Source organism: Cnephaeus nilssonii (genome assembly GCF_951640355.1).
Source record: "Cnephaeus nilssonii genome assembly, chromosome: 9".
NCBI lineage: Eukaryota > Metazoa > Chordata > Mammalia > Chiroptera > Vespertilionidae > Cnephaeus > Cnephaeus nilssonii.
In genome coordinates, this window is record NC_137080.1 from 38,065,706 (window position 1) to 38,083,154 (window position 17,449).

General features: G+C 43.6%; 1 protein-coding gene across 4 annotated transcripts in view; it reads right to left on the reverse strand.

The window, feature by feature from the left end:
• Positions 1 to 256: 256 nt before the first annotated feature.
• Positions 257 to 17,449, reverse strand: part of AFG1L (AFG1 like ATPase) — a 169,015-nt gene continuing 151,822 nt past the window's right edge. The window contains exons 9-11 of one of the 4 annotated variants that reach the window (XM_079780359.1): positions 8,129 to 8,269; positions 3,341 to 3,454; positions 257 to 1,599 (exon numbers count right to left, since the gene is read on the reverse strand). In XM_079780359.1, coding sequence (XP_079636485.1) covers positions 1,474 to 1,599; positions 3,341 to 3,454; positions 8,129 to 8,269 — 381 coding nt within the window. In that variant the 3' untranslated portion in view covers positions 257 to 1,473. The remainder of the gene's footprint in view (positions 1,600 to 3,340; positions 3,455 to 8,128; positions 8,270 to 17,449) is intronic. The other 3 variants (XM_079780358.1, XM_079780356.1, XM_079780357.1) reach the window with 3 other exon arrangements.

The window sequence follows — 17,449 nt, forward strand, 5'->3', positions numbered from 1 at the left end:
AACTTATAAATTAAGTAGGTTCAAAGAGCTTACTTATGTTAATGATTGCACTCACTTATTCGAACTGACTCACCTCTACCTACCTCCAAAAACTACTTGATTTCCACAAGACTGTGGATTTCTCTTTATATATATATATTTTATTGATTTTTTTTACTGAGAGGAAGGGAGAGGGAGAGAGAGTCAGAAACATCGATGAGAGAGAAACATCCATCGGCTGCCTCCTGCATGCCCCCCACTGGGGATGTGCCCGCCACTGAGGTACATGCCCTTGACCGGGAATCGAACCCGGGACCCTTCAGTCCGCAGGCCGACGCTCTATCCACTGAGCCACACCGGCCAGGGCGGATTTCTCTTTTTTTTTTTTTTTTCTCGCTTCTCTTTTTTCTTTTAAGGGGAATTTAGACTTTTGTAACAGCCTCAACCAAGAGTCCTTCTGTAACAACAGTTAGCAAAGTCAGATTGTACTGGAATGAATCAGAGTGACCTTGATGCAGAATAAATCGGGTTTTATTTAAGTAGATTCGTCAAGTGTTCTTTCCTATTTTCCATCAGGTCCCTCTCGCAGTAGAAGCAGAGGCAAGGGTGGGGAGTGGCGTTCTGCAACCAGAGCCAGTGCGCATGAGCAATGGGAGGAGCCGCTGTCCATTGGGGTCCAGCTGGCCTCAGATGGGCAGGAGACCACTCTGCTGCTTGGCGTGTCCAGGACTCGGCCCCTCTGGACACTCTCACAGGTCCCTATTCCTGGTATCTGTCCTCTTACAGAGTTTGGGGAACCTGCCTGTTGGTTAGAATTTGACACCCTTGCACCTTATCCCATGGAGTCATAATCTTCAATCTTTTCAGACAACTCTGTGTCCATGGCAGGTCACATCCTGCCTGTCAAGCTTGACCTCAGGGTAAAAAATAGATTCTCTGCTGTGAAAACCTGAAGACCTGGGAGATTTAGTACAATTCCTAGGTGCCCCGCGCCCACCCCCCCCCCCCCCCAATCACATATAGAAGCCCATATTCCCTTTAGTTTATAGTAAGATCAGAATGCTTTCTTTGCTTTCAGTTGAAATGTAGGGTTTTTCCTCCTCTCATACAAGATGTGTTTCTATTGTGTGGCTGCCACATAGCCAAAGCTCAGACATGTCTAGACACCCTGCCTTTACTGCATTGTGTGTACTCGAGGTTCACTCAGGTGGCTTCATATGGAGCCAGATGTCTGGTCCAACCTTAATCTTCAGCAGTGCTGGCTTTATTTTTGTGGTGCAGAAGTAAGGCCAAATAAATAGGCACAAAGTAGACTTACAGAAATGGCTTTAACTTACTAATCCACTACATCTTTGATAGCAATGTTAGATACAAGTGGTCCGCAGGACCAAGTGCATAATTAATGATGAGAAAACGATTTCTTCAAGTCCCATAACAAAGAGCTCTCCCTGTGGGAATCATCTGTCCAGCGTTTCATTCAGGTGGAAGTGACAGTTACAGCCCGCTTCTGTCCCCTTCATTCCAGTACTGTTCAGTCTGCATTTCTGTGAGTCGGGAAATTGTGCGCTGAAATGCAAAGATTTCCTCTTCTCCGGTAAACATGGAGAGACCTGCTGAGTCCTGGTGACGAAACAAAACAAAACAAAACAATAACCCACCACCAATTAAAACCACTTCCAGTGAGAACTTACAGAACTAAGTGCAGGTTTTAAAAAAAAACCTTCCAGGTTTATGTGTTTGGATTATAAAATGTTCTATAAATTTTTTCATGGACAATCTCTTAAATTAGACTAGAGAAACAACTAATTTAACCCAATAATCAATAAACAGAACAAATTACCAGGGAAAAAATAATAATAATGAAAGCTAAAAGGACACCCCAAAATACAAATGTGAAAATTTTTGCTCAAAGTTCTCTGCAAATTATAAAGGAAGGACATTCCAGATAGAGAAGGAATTCTTCCACCAAAACTGCATCCAGAAGTAAGTAACAGCAAAAAAGACAGTCGTTCTGGCAAATTAGAAAAAGGCTGGTGCTCTCCTCCAAAGCTTGATAGACGGGGCTGCCCTCGCGAGGGGAGGCCCTGAGGACGAACCTTGGAGTCTCTTCCAAACTGGATGACTGAGCGTTCCCATGGGGCCTGGAGGCTGGGCTGGGACTTACTTTGGGAAGGCCCGAGCTGCTTCTGGGCTTGAGTTGCTGGGAAACGCAACACTTATTTCTTTGATAATAGCCATTCCCACAGGTGTGGTTTGCATCTCCACTGTAAGTAGTGAGGTTGAACATCTTTTCATCTATCTGTTGGCCATTTGTGTGTCTTCCTTGGAAAACTATCTATTCAGGTCCTCTGCCCATTTTTTAATCAAATTGTTTTATTTAAGTTGTACAGTTCTTTATACATTTTGGATATTATACCCTTATTGGAGGTATCATTTACAACTATCTTCTCCCGAGGGTTGGTGGCCTTTTTGTTTCCTTGATGGCTTCTTCTGCTGTGCAGAAGCTTTTTAGTTTGATGTAGTCCATTTTTTCTTTTACTTGACTTGCCTTTGGGGTCAAGTTCACAAAAACCCCTCTCAGACCAAGGTCCCTAAGTTTAGTGCCTATGTTTTCTCCTATGTATCTTATTATTTTAAGTCTTATATTCCAAGTCTTTAATCCATTTTGAGTTAATTTGTGGATTGTGTCAGCATTGACTAATACTTCAATTGTCTACAGTTGAGAAATATAACCTGACACACTTATTTATGTTGATACAGAAGAAGGAAATGCAGTCACTTCTGGGTGGCCTTGGGTGAATCACCAAACCCCACAAGCACCAGGAGAAGTAGGCTGGCATTGGCTGGTTCCCCACAGGGTGCCCCCATAGCCTGGCACCCACAGGTACTCCACACATGTTTAGGGAATGGAGGTTGGGAGAAGAATCATGGATTTCTTTGCAAGCCAAGGGCCTGGCTAAGCACTCCACGGTCCTGAAATAGCCAGCCCACATGCCTGGATACGATATTATGCACTCTACAAACCCAGCAGACATGAACGGGAATGTCCAGAAAAGGCAGCAGGTGGCCAGGCATCCAGCTCTGGGCTGTCCTTAGTCAGAGGTATGACCACCTGCCCATTAGTCCACCAATCTGTACTGTTTTTGTCATAAGCAAATACAATCACTAAGATTTCTTCCACTCTAAGACTGTAATTCTCTACATTTAGTGATATTGGGAGGAACTCTGCTATACCAGCTCAAGAAGCAGCAAATCAACAGTTAAATATATACGACATTCCATTTGCAAAATGTAGCCATGTATCAAACCAAAAACAATAAGCTGTTTTATAATAAAACGAGATTATGTTAATATCAACTACCTGGCTCAGCCCCAAATCATCCATCATTATTCTGTTTTGCTCCAACTCACTGTCATGAGGCTGATGCAGAAATAAGCTTGATAAAGGAGTTGATGCAGAGCAAATTAGGCGCACCTGAAAGAGAGGGAAACGAGTAGATGGTGTTACTCCTCACACTTCACGAGTTGAAGGCAAGAACAAATCAGAAAATAAAATTGTCATAACATAACACAGAGCTTAGATTTTGCTTTTAAAATGCCCATACTTTTCCTAATAGTTTGTATCTATCTAAAGTGTTATTTCTAAACTGCACAGTACTTGTCAAAATATTTCCACACAGCTTATACCAACCTGTGAAAAGGGAGCAAAGGTTTTATTGGGTAACTTCAGGCCTGGAGAGGCCTTAGCTTGTGATGCCAGGCCAGACCTTCCAGTTCTGAGCCCAAGGGTCTTCCCATTACACATGAGGGTGACGTGTATACCTGGCTGTGGAGCCTGTCTCTGTGTGCATCGGAGACACGCCCCAGACACACTGTACAGAGGTCACCACTGTGCTGGATGGGTGATTGCTGAGTTCAACACAATGCTCCTCTAATTATACCATGAGTTTCCAGAACCTACATTTTATATCGACATCCTGCCAAGACATTCTTCCAAAAGACTAAGTTTTACATGAATACTAGAGGCCCAGTGCACAAAATTCATGCACGGGGGAGGGAACATGTGTGTCCCTCAGCCCAGCCTGCACCCTCTCCAATCTGGGATTCCTCGAGGGATGCGGGCAGTCGGACATCCCTCTCACAATCCAGGACTGCTGGCTCCCAACCGTTCGCCTGCCTGCCTGCCTGATTGCCCCTAACCGCTTCTGCCTGCCAGCCTGACCACCCCCTAACCACTCCCCTGCCAGGCTGATCGACACCTAACTGCTCCCCTGCTGGCCTGATGGCCCCTAACTGCCCTCCCCTGCCAGCCTGGTTGCCCCTACCTGTCCTCCCCTGCAGGCCTGGTCGCCCCCAACTGCCCTTCCCTACAGGCCTGGTCCCCCCCAACTTCCCTCCCCTGTAGGCCTGGTCCCCTCCAACTGCTCTCCCCTGTAGGCCTGGTTGCCCCCAACAGCCCTCCCCTGCAGGCCCAGTCACCCCTAACTACCCTCCCCTGCCAGCCTGGTTGCCCCCAACTGTCCTCCCCTGCAGACCTGGTCCCCCCCAACTGCCCTCCTCTGCTGTCCCGGTCACACCTAACTGCCCTCTCCTGCAGGCCTGATTGCCCCCAGCTGCCCTCCCTTGTAGGCCTGGTCACCCCCAACTGCCCTCTCTTGCAGGCCTGGTCCCACCCAACTGCCCTCCCTTCCAGGCCTGATCACCCCCAACTGCCCGCCCCTGCAGACCATCTTGTGGTGGCCATCTTGTGACCATATGGGGGCAGCCATCTTTGACCACATAGGGGTGGCCACCTTGTGTGTTGGAGTGACAGTCAATTTGCATATTACTCTTTTATTAGATAAGATTTCTTGGTTAAATAAGAGTTTGAGTGATTTCTTGGTTACATAGGTGAGAATCATGTTGGAAAGAGTTTTTATATCTCTACAAATATTGCATCCACTAAGTTAAATACAAAACATACTCTCCTTGGTGTTTAAAGTCCTGAATTTGTTCTCAGGATTCACAGCAATCCTTTGAAAATCATCTATACAAAAAGCCAGTGACCAGAATGCCGTAACAACTGGAACAATGGGTCGCTGTGACGCCCACTGCAGCCAGTGACCTGGCCCAATGTTGGGGGGGGGGGGCAGCCGTCCAACCTCCTACAGCCCCTCCCCCTGGCCGGCCCTGCCCCTGATGAGTCCCCATCACCCCATCAGCCTGCGGCCCCTCCCCCCAGCCAGCTCTGCCCCCAATCGCCCCCACACACACACCAACTGGGGGTGGTGCTGGCCGGCCAACCTCCCATGGCCCCTCCCCTGGTCACTGACCCCTGATCGGCACCCCCCCCCCCATTCTGGGGCGGGGCCGGCCGGCCCACCAACTGGCCCCCCCCCAATTGGGGGTGGGGCCTGCTGGCCACTCACCCTTGGCCCCTCCCCCCAGCCGACCGGGCCCTGATCGGCCCGATTGGGGTAGGCCGCAGGCCAACCTCCCGCAATCTCCTCCTCTCAACAGTACCGGCCCTGATCCACCCAGACTGGGGTCAGGCCAGCCAGACCCCACCCGTGCACTGGGCCTCTAGTTATTTAAATAACTATGGCAATACTTTAAAATAATGTATTGAGCCCGGCTGGTATAGCTCAGTGGATAGAGCGTCGGCCTGCGGACTGCAGGGTCCCAGGTTCGATTCCGGTCAAGGGCACATGCCCAGGTTGTGAGATCCCCAGTAGGGGGCGTGCAGGAGGCAGCTGATGGATGTTTCTCTCTCATCGATGTTTCCCACTCTCTATCCCTCTCCCTTCCTCTCTGTAAAAAATCAATAAAATATATATTTTAAAATAATGTATTGACATGTGGGGCTAGTTTTTCCGTATCCAAATGGCTTTCCACCTCCTTTTATAAATTATTTTAATCACAAAGGACACCTTTTTCATTATTTAGCTGGGAATACCCTTATTTCATAAATTCCCATGAATACAGTCTAGAATAATGTCTGTTTAATGCTCCCAATTTCTGGAGTAAGATCATTTTGATGGCTTTAAATGTGTGATTTAGTTGATGTAAATGTTAGGAGAGTCCATCATATTGCCAGATAAATCTTTTTTTCTCTAATTAAGAGATGAAACAGTGGGGGAGAGGGAGAGTTAGGAGGTGGGGACCATAAACTTTCTTCATTCTTTTTCTTTTTTTTTGAAACATCAATGTGAGAGAGGCACATTGATTGGTTGCATCCCGCACTCACCCTGACCAGGGCCAGGGATTGAGCCTGCAATGGAGGTATGTGGCCTTGACCGGAATCGAACCCTGGACCTTTCAGTCCGAGGGCCGATGCTCTATCCACTGAGCCAAACTGGCCACGGCTAAGCTTTCTTTAAGGTCTTCCTAGCTGCAGTGTATAGTATTTAAAGAGCTTATCAATTCTATGCTCTGAGAACCACCCCCTCAGGCCCCTCCATCGCCCCTTGTTGGGGCACTGGCCCTGGAAGAGCTGAGAGCTGCCTCCAGGCTCAGTCCCTTCACTCCGGCCCCTGCGATCCTTGCAGAGCACTGAGGAGTGACCAGGAGACCACTAACGATTGTTGGAACTTGATCCCCTAGCTCTGGAGTCCTCAGCTTCAGGCCTCTCCTGGCTCCCCGATCACATGCACGCTGGCCCCAGGGGAGTGGGCAGCCGCTTGAGGTGGGCTCCGCAGCACTGCACAGAGCCATGCGGGCTGTCCTTCATGCTCAGGCCCATGGTAGGGCTTTTGCTGCAAACCCCCCCCCCCTCTCCCCCCAGAGGCCCTTGTCACCTGCCCTGGAGTTCAGCCATCTCTTCTCAGCATTTTAAGAAGCACTGGAGGAGTTCGTGAACATGCAGGTTCCAGGCCCCATCCTTTTCCAGAAGGGGTGGGCTCTGGAATCCAGATCTTAGGTAGCCAGGTGATTCTGAGGCAGGTGGTCCTCTGCCGGACTTCCGTGTCCACCCCGCCCCCCATGAAGATCAGTCTACTCGCCCCCTAGACTCTCATGGCACCACGTTTCCAAGAGACCATCCCACAGCGGTGACTCACACTAGTTCTGGGGACATTTGATTACTGCATCTCTGACACTAAGATGTGACCTCCGTGAGGGCAGGCACCACACCTGGCTTTGCTTGTCACGGAACTTCCAGTGCTCAGCACTGTGCTCGGCATGATGGAGGTTGTGGAAGAATGAATACGTGAAACGTTAAAGTCTCCCTCCCAGAAGATTCTGGCCTTTTCTCCTCCCACTAAAGTCCTTTCAATGTTAAAATCACTGTTTCTGTATAAGAAATAGGGAGCAAAGTTGTATCTAACAGTAAAATAGTATTTCATTAACTCTAATTTGAAATTGTGCTTTTACTGAAAAAATACAGTGGCAGGTATAGACTATTAATAGTGGCTCACCCTAAGAGCTTACACAGCCCCCATAATGCTCTAAGTGCTTTATATGCTCACTTAATCCTCACAACAGCCATGTGCGATGAGTACCATGGTTCCTGAGTTTTTCCACTGAAGGCAACTGTATCTCAGGAGGTTAAGCTGGTCTCAAGGTAGACAGCCTGACCCCAGGGCCCACTCCTTAACCAGGAGGCTGCACCACCTCTGATGAATGGACAATGGCTCGGTAATGCATGCTAAAACACCTGGCTGAAAAAACAACAACAATAAGATAGTGCAATACTATTACTAGGTTTCTGGGTCATAGGGAGACAGAGAGCCAATACTGAGGAGCTTCTTTAGATATCCATTCATGTGTTCATTCAAATATTTATTGCACACTGAGTCTAGGCAAGGAACTGTGTTGTACATGGTCATAGATAGAGCACAGGATGTGTCTAGTTGAGTGATGGAATCATTAATATAGCAGAGAGTCTTATGATGTGAGTTTTATTATACAACCACTACCCCTAGTGCTATTACTACTAATATTTACACGGCACTCAGCTTGTGCCAAACATTTTTTTTAAATGCTTTACACGGATTAGCTTATTTTGTCCTCATAATTCTCTGGAGGAAAACATATTATTGTCCCAATTTACAGATGAGGAAACTGAGGCACACTGAAGTAAACTAAGTGGTAGGCCAGGATTCCAGCCTAGCTAAAGTAGCTCCACAGTCCAAAAGGTTCAGTTTTGAGAAAATGCACATTTCATCCTTACCTTGAAATCATAGAGGGTATCAATAAGAGTTATGAATCTTCGAGCTTGACCCCTTTTTGACAGTGTAAATTGGGGAATGTTTCGCAAAAATACTGTATCAAAATTCTTTGATAGTTCCAAATAATCACTGGCTCCAAGCGGCTGTAATTAAAATGAAATAAAGGATAGAAAATGAAAATAAGCCATTTCTGGTTGCTCTTGGATTAATGTCATTGGAAAACACCTCTTTTTCTTGTCATGATGTGACCCAGGCGGTAGCTTGGGGGTAACTTGACCAAATAGGGCAGTGTGTTCAGAATAGGCTAAGGACGGTATTCCACACTGTCATCATGATGTGAAGGGGGCAGAAAAGAAGACAAGAGTATGGAGGGGAGTGAAAGAATACCTCTAGCCCCTTGGTTGGTAACTAGCAGGTCCCCATCCTAAATGTAGTCTTCACTCTTTTTATTTATATGACACTAGAGGCCCAGTGCACGAATTCGTGCATGAATAGGGTCCCTCGGCCTGGCCAGTGATTGGGGCTGATGGGGGCCATCTCGCCCAGTCCCAATCGGGGCCAGCTGGCTGGGGGGCAGGGACTATGGGAGGTTGGCCGGCTGGGGGAAGGGACCACAAGAGGTTGGCCAGTCATGGGAGGTTGGCTGTGGGAGCACACTGACCACCAGAGGGCAGCTCCTGCGTTGAGCGTCTGCCCCCTGGTGGTCAATGCACATCATAACGACCGGTCAACCGGTCATAACGGTCACTTAGGCTTTTATATATATAGATAGATAACTAGACAAACGCTTCCTAGGACTCAACCACAAACAGCACTACTGTTAAATGGAGCTATCTTACAATGACATGCTGACTATCATGTTACCACATTGAAACTCATCAGAAAACATTTTCCACGTAAGTTGAAGTGCAATTATTCAGGTGAAATGTAGGAAACATTGCTACCCTCTATAGGAGGTAGCAGGGAAGTTTAATGACCAAAAGTACACTGAGACCTCAGCATAGTTTGGCACGGCAGGCCACCTCTTGATTTGGGGGGCAGTTATAGACCTCAAGATCCACAAAATTATTCACAGAGATGCCACCTATAGATATAAAGTGCTTATTCCTGAAATATGACTTTAACTTAAAAAATTATGAGACCTCTGCAAACATGTTATTTGGAGTTAGGAATCTTCCCAGGAAATGTTACCTCTCCTCATTTTAAGTTGTGTGTGGACGACTGTGCCTGAGAGCAGAAACCGTGAGCAGGGTTCAGGGGAGTGTTTCTGGCCCCACTAGAGGGTGGCGGGGACCAGAGGTCGAGTGGGCCGGGATCTCCGCTGAGGTCCCGAGGCTCCTAGGTCACCCTGGCCCACTCCCGGTGCCGGGACACAGGCACTACGCCTCCTCAATTTCTGGCAGGATCCATCAATATCTCCTTGTCCAGAAATGTCCCCTCACTGGGGGAGTCATTTGCATTAAAACTTCCTTCAGGAATGCAGACGGGGCTGTGTTCCTGGGAGAACTGGGGAACTGTGAGGAGGGGAGTCATGCCCACCTTAGAGCCGGTCATTTAAGCCCAGACCTGTCCTAACGACCCACTCAGGGAAGAAGGCTGCTCAGGAGGCCTGGGAGGTGGGAGAGAACTTGAGGGTTACATTCTGGAGAAGTGGCTCTCTCAAGAGAGAGCAGTTCTGAGGAGGAGACAGCAATTTGGAGACCTGGGGCAAAGGGGCAGAAAACCAGAGAGAAGCACAGAGAATGACCTGACTCCTCTGGAATCAGCATAGACACTTCCCCACCTCCTCTCACCAACCAAGTAACAAACAGGGAAGAAGGAGATAACCATGCCTTTCCCATTTCCCTCCCTTGCTAGAGACCATTTACCTCCAAACTCAGTGTCTAACCTTCCCTCGGACTCCCCGGTCACCTCACCACACAGGGTCGTTCGTGTGTGTGTGTGTGTGTGTGTGTGTGTGTGTGTGTGTGTGTGTGAACCCTGACGCTCTTACAAGGAAACCTTGCTGTCTGTCAAACCTGATCTGGACCAGGAGCGCGTGTTAACCGAGTAGCCAGGAGCAAGGCCTCTAGACTGCCTGGGTCTGAGCCCTCAGTTGGTGACTTATAAACTGTGTGCTTTTGGCAAGTTACGTATCTTCCTGTTCCTTAGTATTCCCATCAGTAATATGGAAATTTGATTCCCATCTCCTAGGATTGTGAGGATCAAACGGAATCATACAAGTGAAGCATTTAGCACAATGCCTGGGGCATACATTAGCAAGCAAACAATTCCGGCTGCTTTTAATTTTTACTATGTTGAGCTTAAATGAGGAGGCTCTGTACAAATCAGTTGAGGATGTAAAGAAGTGTCATTTGCAATAGTGAGTTTGCTCCACCACCCTAAACCCTAACTCAGCCTTTGTATACCTCCCTGTCCTCAGTCACAACAAGGATCAGAGGGGACTGTGGAGGCCCATATAACGAAAACAGCTCCCAGAACGGGATTCGGGGTGGGGCAAGATATAGTGTCTTCTTGCAAAAAAGGATGACATACAGTAAAACTCTCATGCTCTGAGGGTGACACACATGACTTTTTGGAGATGAGTTAGAATTAGTGTCTCCTCTTTTGTAAATAAGAAAGCATATGTAAAAAAACGTAAAACCTCATCATCATATGTAGTTATGCATAATTAAGCTCACTCTTTATGCATGGATGTGATTTCTATCAGTATAACTACAAGCCCAAGGAAAATCATCATCAGAAGTGCACTGAAGTGCCTAGGGCAACTGAAATCAGAATTCTGCCCACTCAGCTATTTTTACAAATTATATACCTTTGTCAGTAGGTTCTGCACTTGCCATTATATTAACAAATATCCCTTTTCTTCATATCCCTGAAATAATTATGTGCTCATTCATGAAAGAAAACTAAGCTTATTAAAAGGTATCTATCTCCTTTAAAAACGACAGTCCTTGGGGAGAAAGGGGAGGTAGTGTTCAGTGGGTACTGAGTTTTAGTCTGGGATGATGAAAAAGTTCTACAGATGGATAGTGATGACGGCTGCACAACAATGTGAATGTACTTAATGCCACAGAAATGTACACTTAAAACTGGTAAAAATGGTAAATTTTATGTTATATGTTATTTTACCACAATTTAAAAAGTTATTAAAACAAGGAAAGGTTATTAATTGCCAAAGAAATCCCAATCCAGCCCATAGAGAGATAGCAATATATGAGAAAGAATAAAATGTACTAATCAAGGAAGTCTTTTCCCAAAAGAAAACAGCTCCACTAAGATTAAAATTTTAAATATAAAAAATATATATTTTTTAGTAAATATTTAAAGAGTGGCTTCAATGTTGGAGTGTCCAAGAAGTAACACTCAAAAAAAAACTTCCAGGATTGAATTTGGTGAAAGATGGGGATTTCTTATTAATCAGAAATGCTGTTTTCCATTAATTAAAGAGGTTAAACAGTTGTGGGGGAAAATACAGTAAAGGCTTTGGTCTGTCACTTCTTCATGTGACTTGGAGCAACTCTCTCTGAATTTATGTGTCCCCCACTTGTAGGGGAAAGCTGGAGGCCCACATAATGAAGAGCCCCTAAACTAATACATGACACATAGAAAGTGGTTAATATTTACTGAATTAGTGAGTCCATGTATGAATAAAACACAACATAGCCTGGGGAGTAGGCTTATTCCTTCTTTTAAAGCCATTTGTCTCAAAACATTTGAAACACCAAATAAGAAAAAAATCACACCCTTTCTTTTTTTTTTTTTTTAAAGGGAGGAATCAGATTACTGTCTGACGTGCCTCCTTTAATTCTTTTTTTTTTAAATATATTTTATTGATTTTTTACAGAGAGAAAGAGAGAGGATTAGAGAGTTAGAAACATCGATCAGCTGCCTCTTGCACACCCCCTACTGGGGATGTGCCCGCAACCAAGGTACATGCCCTTGACCGGAATCGAACCTGGGACCCTTGAGTCCACAGGCCGACGCTCTAGCCACTGAGCCAAACTGGTTTCGGCACACCCTTTCTTATCTGTCCCAAATTCCCTACCCCCAGGACATTGTTGAATGGCATAGTATATTTGCAGGAAGAAGTCTAGAAAGATATAGACCAAAATATTAACAGTGATTATCTTTGGGTAGTAGAATAAAAGATGAATTTTGTTTCTTTGTTATACTTTTTTGACCCTCCCCCTTGGCTCCCAGTGAACTTGTTACTTTTAAATTGCAAACACAATAATGGATGTTGTGAGAGGTCATTTCTATAATAGGAATCTTACCATTTATGGCTTACATGTGTGAAGTCATAATATCAGTTTTGACATGGACCATTTGTTTTCCTGGTGTGTTTTTTTATGTGTTTTTAAAATGTGTTTTTATTGATTTCAGAGAGGAAAGGAGAGAGAGAGCTAGAAACATCAATGATGAGAGAGAATCACTGATCGGCTGCCTTTTGCACGCCCTGTATTGGGAATCGAGACCACAACGTGGTTCATGGATTGAGGCTCAACCACTGCACCATACCAGCCAGGCTGTCTTCCTGTTTTTTTATTCTACAGAAGTAGAATTTTTTTTTTCAGGGACATTTAAAAAGAAAATAATATAAGCTGAACACACATTTTTCTCCTTTAAAGTCTGACAAAAGAATGAAGAATTTGATATTTGGGATGAAATTTGACTTTAGTTATTTGGTAACAGTCAACTAATGATTTACACTAGGGCAATTCATGGAACAAAAAATATAAAATTTCTAAGAGGCTAATAAACAAATGAAAAATATAAGCTCAATATTAACCAACGAAAGACAAAAAAAGGACATATTTTTCACATAGCAATTTTGCAAAGAAAAATTATATTACTCAATGCTGGCAAGCATGTAATGCTTGCATTAAGAGTCCTAAAAGAAGTCATAAACTTGACCCAATCATTTTACTTCTAGAAATCAATCTGGAGGAAATGATGAGAAATTTAACCAAAGGCGCCATTGCTATCATGGCTTAGTGGTTAGAGCACCAGCCCACACACCAAAGGGTTGCAGGTTCGATCCCCTCCCAGTTGGGGCTCTTGCAAGAGACAACCAATCAATGTGAGACACATTGATGTTTCTCTCTTTCTCTCTCTCTCTCTCTCTCTCTCTCTCTCTCTCTCTCTCTCTTTCCCTCCCTCCTTCCCTTTACCTTTCTCTAAAAATCAATGAAAAAATAGCCTCGGGTGAGGATTACCAAAAAAAAAAAAAAAAAGAGAGAGAGAGAGAGAGAAAGAAATTCAACCAAAGGCTATATACAGGGACTATTTATAATTATGTGAACCAAAACACAAATTTAAAATGGAATAATATGCTATCAACAAATAATAATATTTATGAAAAAAATTTATGGAAACATACTTATGATAAAAAGCTAGAAAAAGAATGCAAAATTACAATTAAGGTACCTGTTTTGCTCAAATATGTATGTAGGAAAAAAACTAACTATATAAAAAATGCTAACAACTATTATCTTTCATTGGTCTGAGTGACAGACTTGGAGGTATTTTTATGATCTTTATTTTTTAGATTTTTCTATACTTTCCAAAGGGGAGAGAAACAAAATATTTTATGATAAAGAAAGAGGGAAAACAGAATGATGCAGTGAATAATAATGAAGATTAGTAGATTCCAAATAAAGTATACTCTCTTGTTTTTGGCTATTTAGTCCCCTACACTTTGCCTAATAATGAGGAGTGAATGCATAAAATATTCAACATACATGCATGTATTAAAGAGCTTGAAGAGTCACAAATCTGTTTAAATTTGCAGTTGCCTCCCTCACTTACTCCAGTGTACAAGACTGAGTCCCAGACGGGTCAGTACTCTGTCCCTAGCATCTAGCACAGACCATGGAATGGAGTCTTGCATAAGACAAGATTGGTGAATAAATGAATATACTATCACCAAGTCTTCTTCAAAATCAATTACAACTACTGAATGCTTAATAAATACAAGGCATTGTGCTAAATCCTACAAGAACTTCGCAAAACACAGAGAAGACACACTTCATTCCTTTGACCTCACTAATATACCACCAAGTTACATGCACATGGTATCTATAGCAGTTGCAAACATTTATACTTTTGTTTTGCACTAGTTGATCCTCCTATGTAAGTAAACCATAGCATAGGACACTTTTTGAAAGCATAATTAGTATTGTAAATTCATGCATTGTGTCCCATGAATAATTAAAGCATATGATTATTTTTGAGTACTAACTGGCACTTCAGTTAGTAGCATTCTTGAGTATGTTATTCTAGCTCAAAATTCAAGTAGCATTATTTAATGCAGACTCTTCTTATGATAGATAATGATGACATTCTCCATCTTTCTACCTGAGCAATTAAAAAGTTTAATAGTCTTTGATGTGGCTGGTTATCGGAATAATTTTCTAAGCAGGAACAATTAAAATCCACTTATTTGGTGGTTTGTGTATTCTCAACTATTGTTTGAAACTCTTTGTTTTTGGAAAACGTAAAGAACTTTAAGTCTATAATGAGTTTTCAAAGAGCATTTGTTTTCCTTAATTACTGAAAGTATACAGCTGAATTATATGCAGCACAGTTTCTCTATCAAACTTGGAGGAATAAAGAGCTTGCCTACTGTCTTCTTTCTCCTGTATGAGAAACGGCACAGCTGTCTGCTTTGGTCTGACCCTGGTGCCAGGAGTGGGGATTTTCTCAATGCCACACCAAGGTGAAATGCACGCACTTTACCACCAGGCTGCTTTCTGCCCTGCAATGGGCGTTGATCCACTTCAGTACACACAAATGAGCTGTCAGCTTGAATGTCTTTTTTTCACTGCCTGGCTAACGCTTGTTCTGCAACCATTATTTCAGCTCAAGTAGGATGATTATTATTTCAAGCACTGTCTAGATTATACTGTCCTAAGGGTTACTCTTTATCTGTATAGACTCCTCTTTATAAATTCCTTGTAGTGATACCCTGATAGCTCCTCATTAAGCAAGTATGTGTAGCATCTTGCTTTGTTTACACAGAAATGACAATACCTCCTATCTTAAAGAGAAGTACCTTTCAATAGAAAAACATATGCTTGAATGGAATTAGAATGAATATGTCCCTTTCTTTTTTTTAAAAATATATTTTATTGATTTTTTACAGAGAGGAAGGGAGAGGGATAGAGAGCTAGAAACATCGATGAGAGAGAAACATCGACCAGCTGCCTCCTGCACACCCGCCACCGGGGATGTGTCCGCAACCAAGGTACATGCCCTTGACCGGAATCGAACCTGGGACCTTTCAGTCCGCAGACCGACGCTCTATCCACTGAGCCAAACCGGCTTCGGCAAATATGTCCCTTTCAAAACAAACTAAAAATATATCAATTGATGTTAAAACAATTTATATGCACCACGTTAATAAAGATAATAATTAGAAAAAACAGAGCATGAACTGTGTGTTTGTAAATAATTTCCCAAGATTGGTCATATGGCACTTTAATATGAGCAATCTCATTAAATGGAGTCTATAGCACCCAGCTGGGAAATACCTTGCCATTCCAGAAAATTCTACTAACTCTTGCACATTCTATTTCAGAAGGTGTTCCTTGGTGTGCTGAGGAAAGTTTTACTGGTTGACTTATATACTCTCAATGGCAGGAGGCTAGTTCTACCCAAATCTACCAGATCTTTGCTAAACTCTCTATCCCCTCTGTGGCTGCATAATAATGGTTAATACGCTACTCTTGGTGGGGATGGGCGGGGGGGGGGGGGGCGGAATCATCTTTTTATTTTAACAGTGAGTTTGTAGAAACACTGACACAACAACAACAACAAAATCAACATGGCAAACCAGAGGCAACTGCACCCTTTCCCTATCCCCATTTGACTAGCTCTGTACATGTAACAGATCTCCAAATTCTGGAAATAGCTAATTCTGGAGATTCTAGAACTGGCAACCATCAGAAAACATAAGCCACATCCAACCAGATCTATTGAGTGCTTACTATGCGAAAAGCACTGTGCTGGGTTTATTCCTGGAAACACTTCCAGTTCATTTGGGGAGTGGAAAACCACAACAACTAGCATAAAAACATTTCTATGCCTGTAGCATAGAAATCCAAAATGAAAAATGTGGAGACAGGTTAAAAACACAGCATTAGGAGAATATAAAGAATTAGGAAATCATTATATTAGTATCATCATTATACATAAGCATCAATGAATGTAAGCATCAACACATCTCCAAAGCACTGATAAAAACTGCAAAATGGTGATGGAAGACTTAACTTGGGATGGTGCACACACAATACAGTGTACAGATGATGTGTGTAGAATTGTGCACCTGAATCCTGTATAATTTTATTAACCAGTGTCACCCCAATAAATGCAATTTTAAAAACTTCAAAAGAGTCTTTATGAGATGGTAAAAATTAGTGGAATGGGTTATACCAACTACCTGGGATTGAGTAAACCAGACTATAATTTGTTAAGCAATTAGCTGGCATCTGACAAGGATGCAGTGTTCAATTGTTTAATAGATATCTTAAGATTTGAGGGGAGTCAAGAATTTCTCTTTCTGGAAATGGGATAAACTAGGTTCAACCATACCAATGGAATCAACAGTGAATAAGTTAGTGTAGCTCAGAGCCCACTACTCAAAAAGACTCCAAATACGTCTGGAATAGAAAGCCCTGCCTAAGTAGTTTATTTAGCCTAAATTTTCAAATTAACTATAATATGATAGTCAGAAACTAGCTTAAAGTCTATGAAAAAGAGGTCTGCTTCTTTGATTTGTAGGCTGAGAAATATGGGCCCTCATAGTCTTCCACTCAGACATCGGCTAATCACGGTCTGGAATTTATTCTCACCACGAGATTATTCAAACTGGCTACACCCACTTAGTTCTCATAGTGTCTACAGTTTCTGAACTAAGGTTAATTAGAGGCTTAAACTTGAGATTTTAATCCTCACCCAAGGATATTTTTTCCCCGTTGATTTTTAGAGAGAGAGTAGAAGGAAGGAAGGCAGGGGAAAAGGGAGGAAGAGAAGGAAAAAGGGAGGGAGGGAGGGAGGGAGGGAGGGAGGGAGGGAGGGAGGGAGGGAGGGAGGGAAAGAGAGAGAGATACAGCTATCCTGCAATCCAAATACATGCCCTTGCCAGGAATCGAACCCAAGACCCTTTGTTGTTCGGGCAGACGCTCTAACCATTGAGTACACCAGCTAGGGCTAAGCTTTAGATTTTATAAGAAGCCATGGGGACATTTTGGATTGCTAGGTTTTCTCAGGGCTCCCTTGCTGAAATTTTTTTAGTGTCAAGCCAATCTAAGCAAACCAAG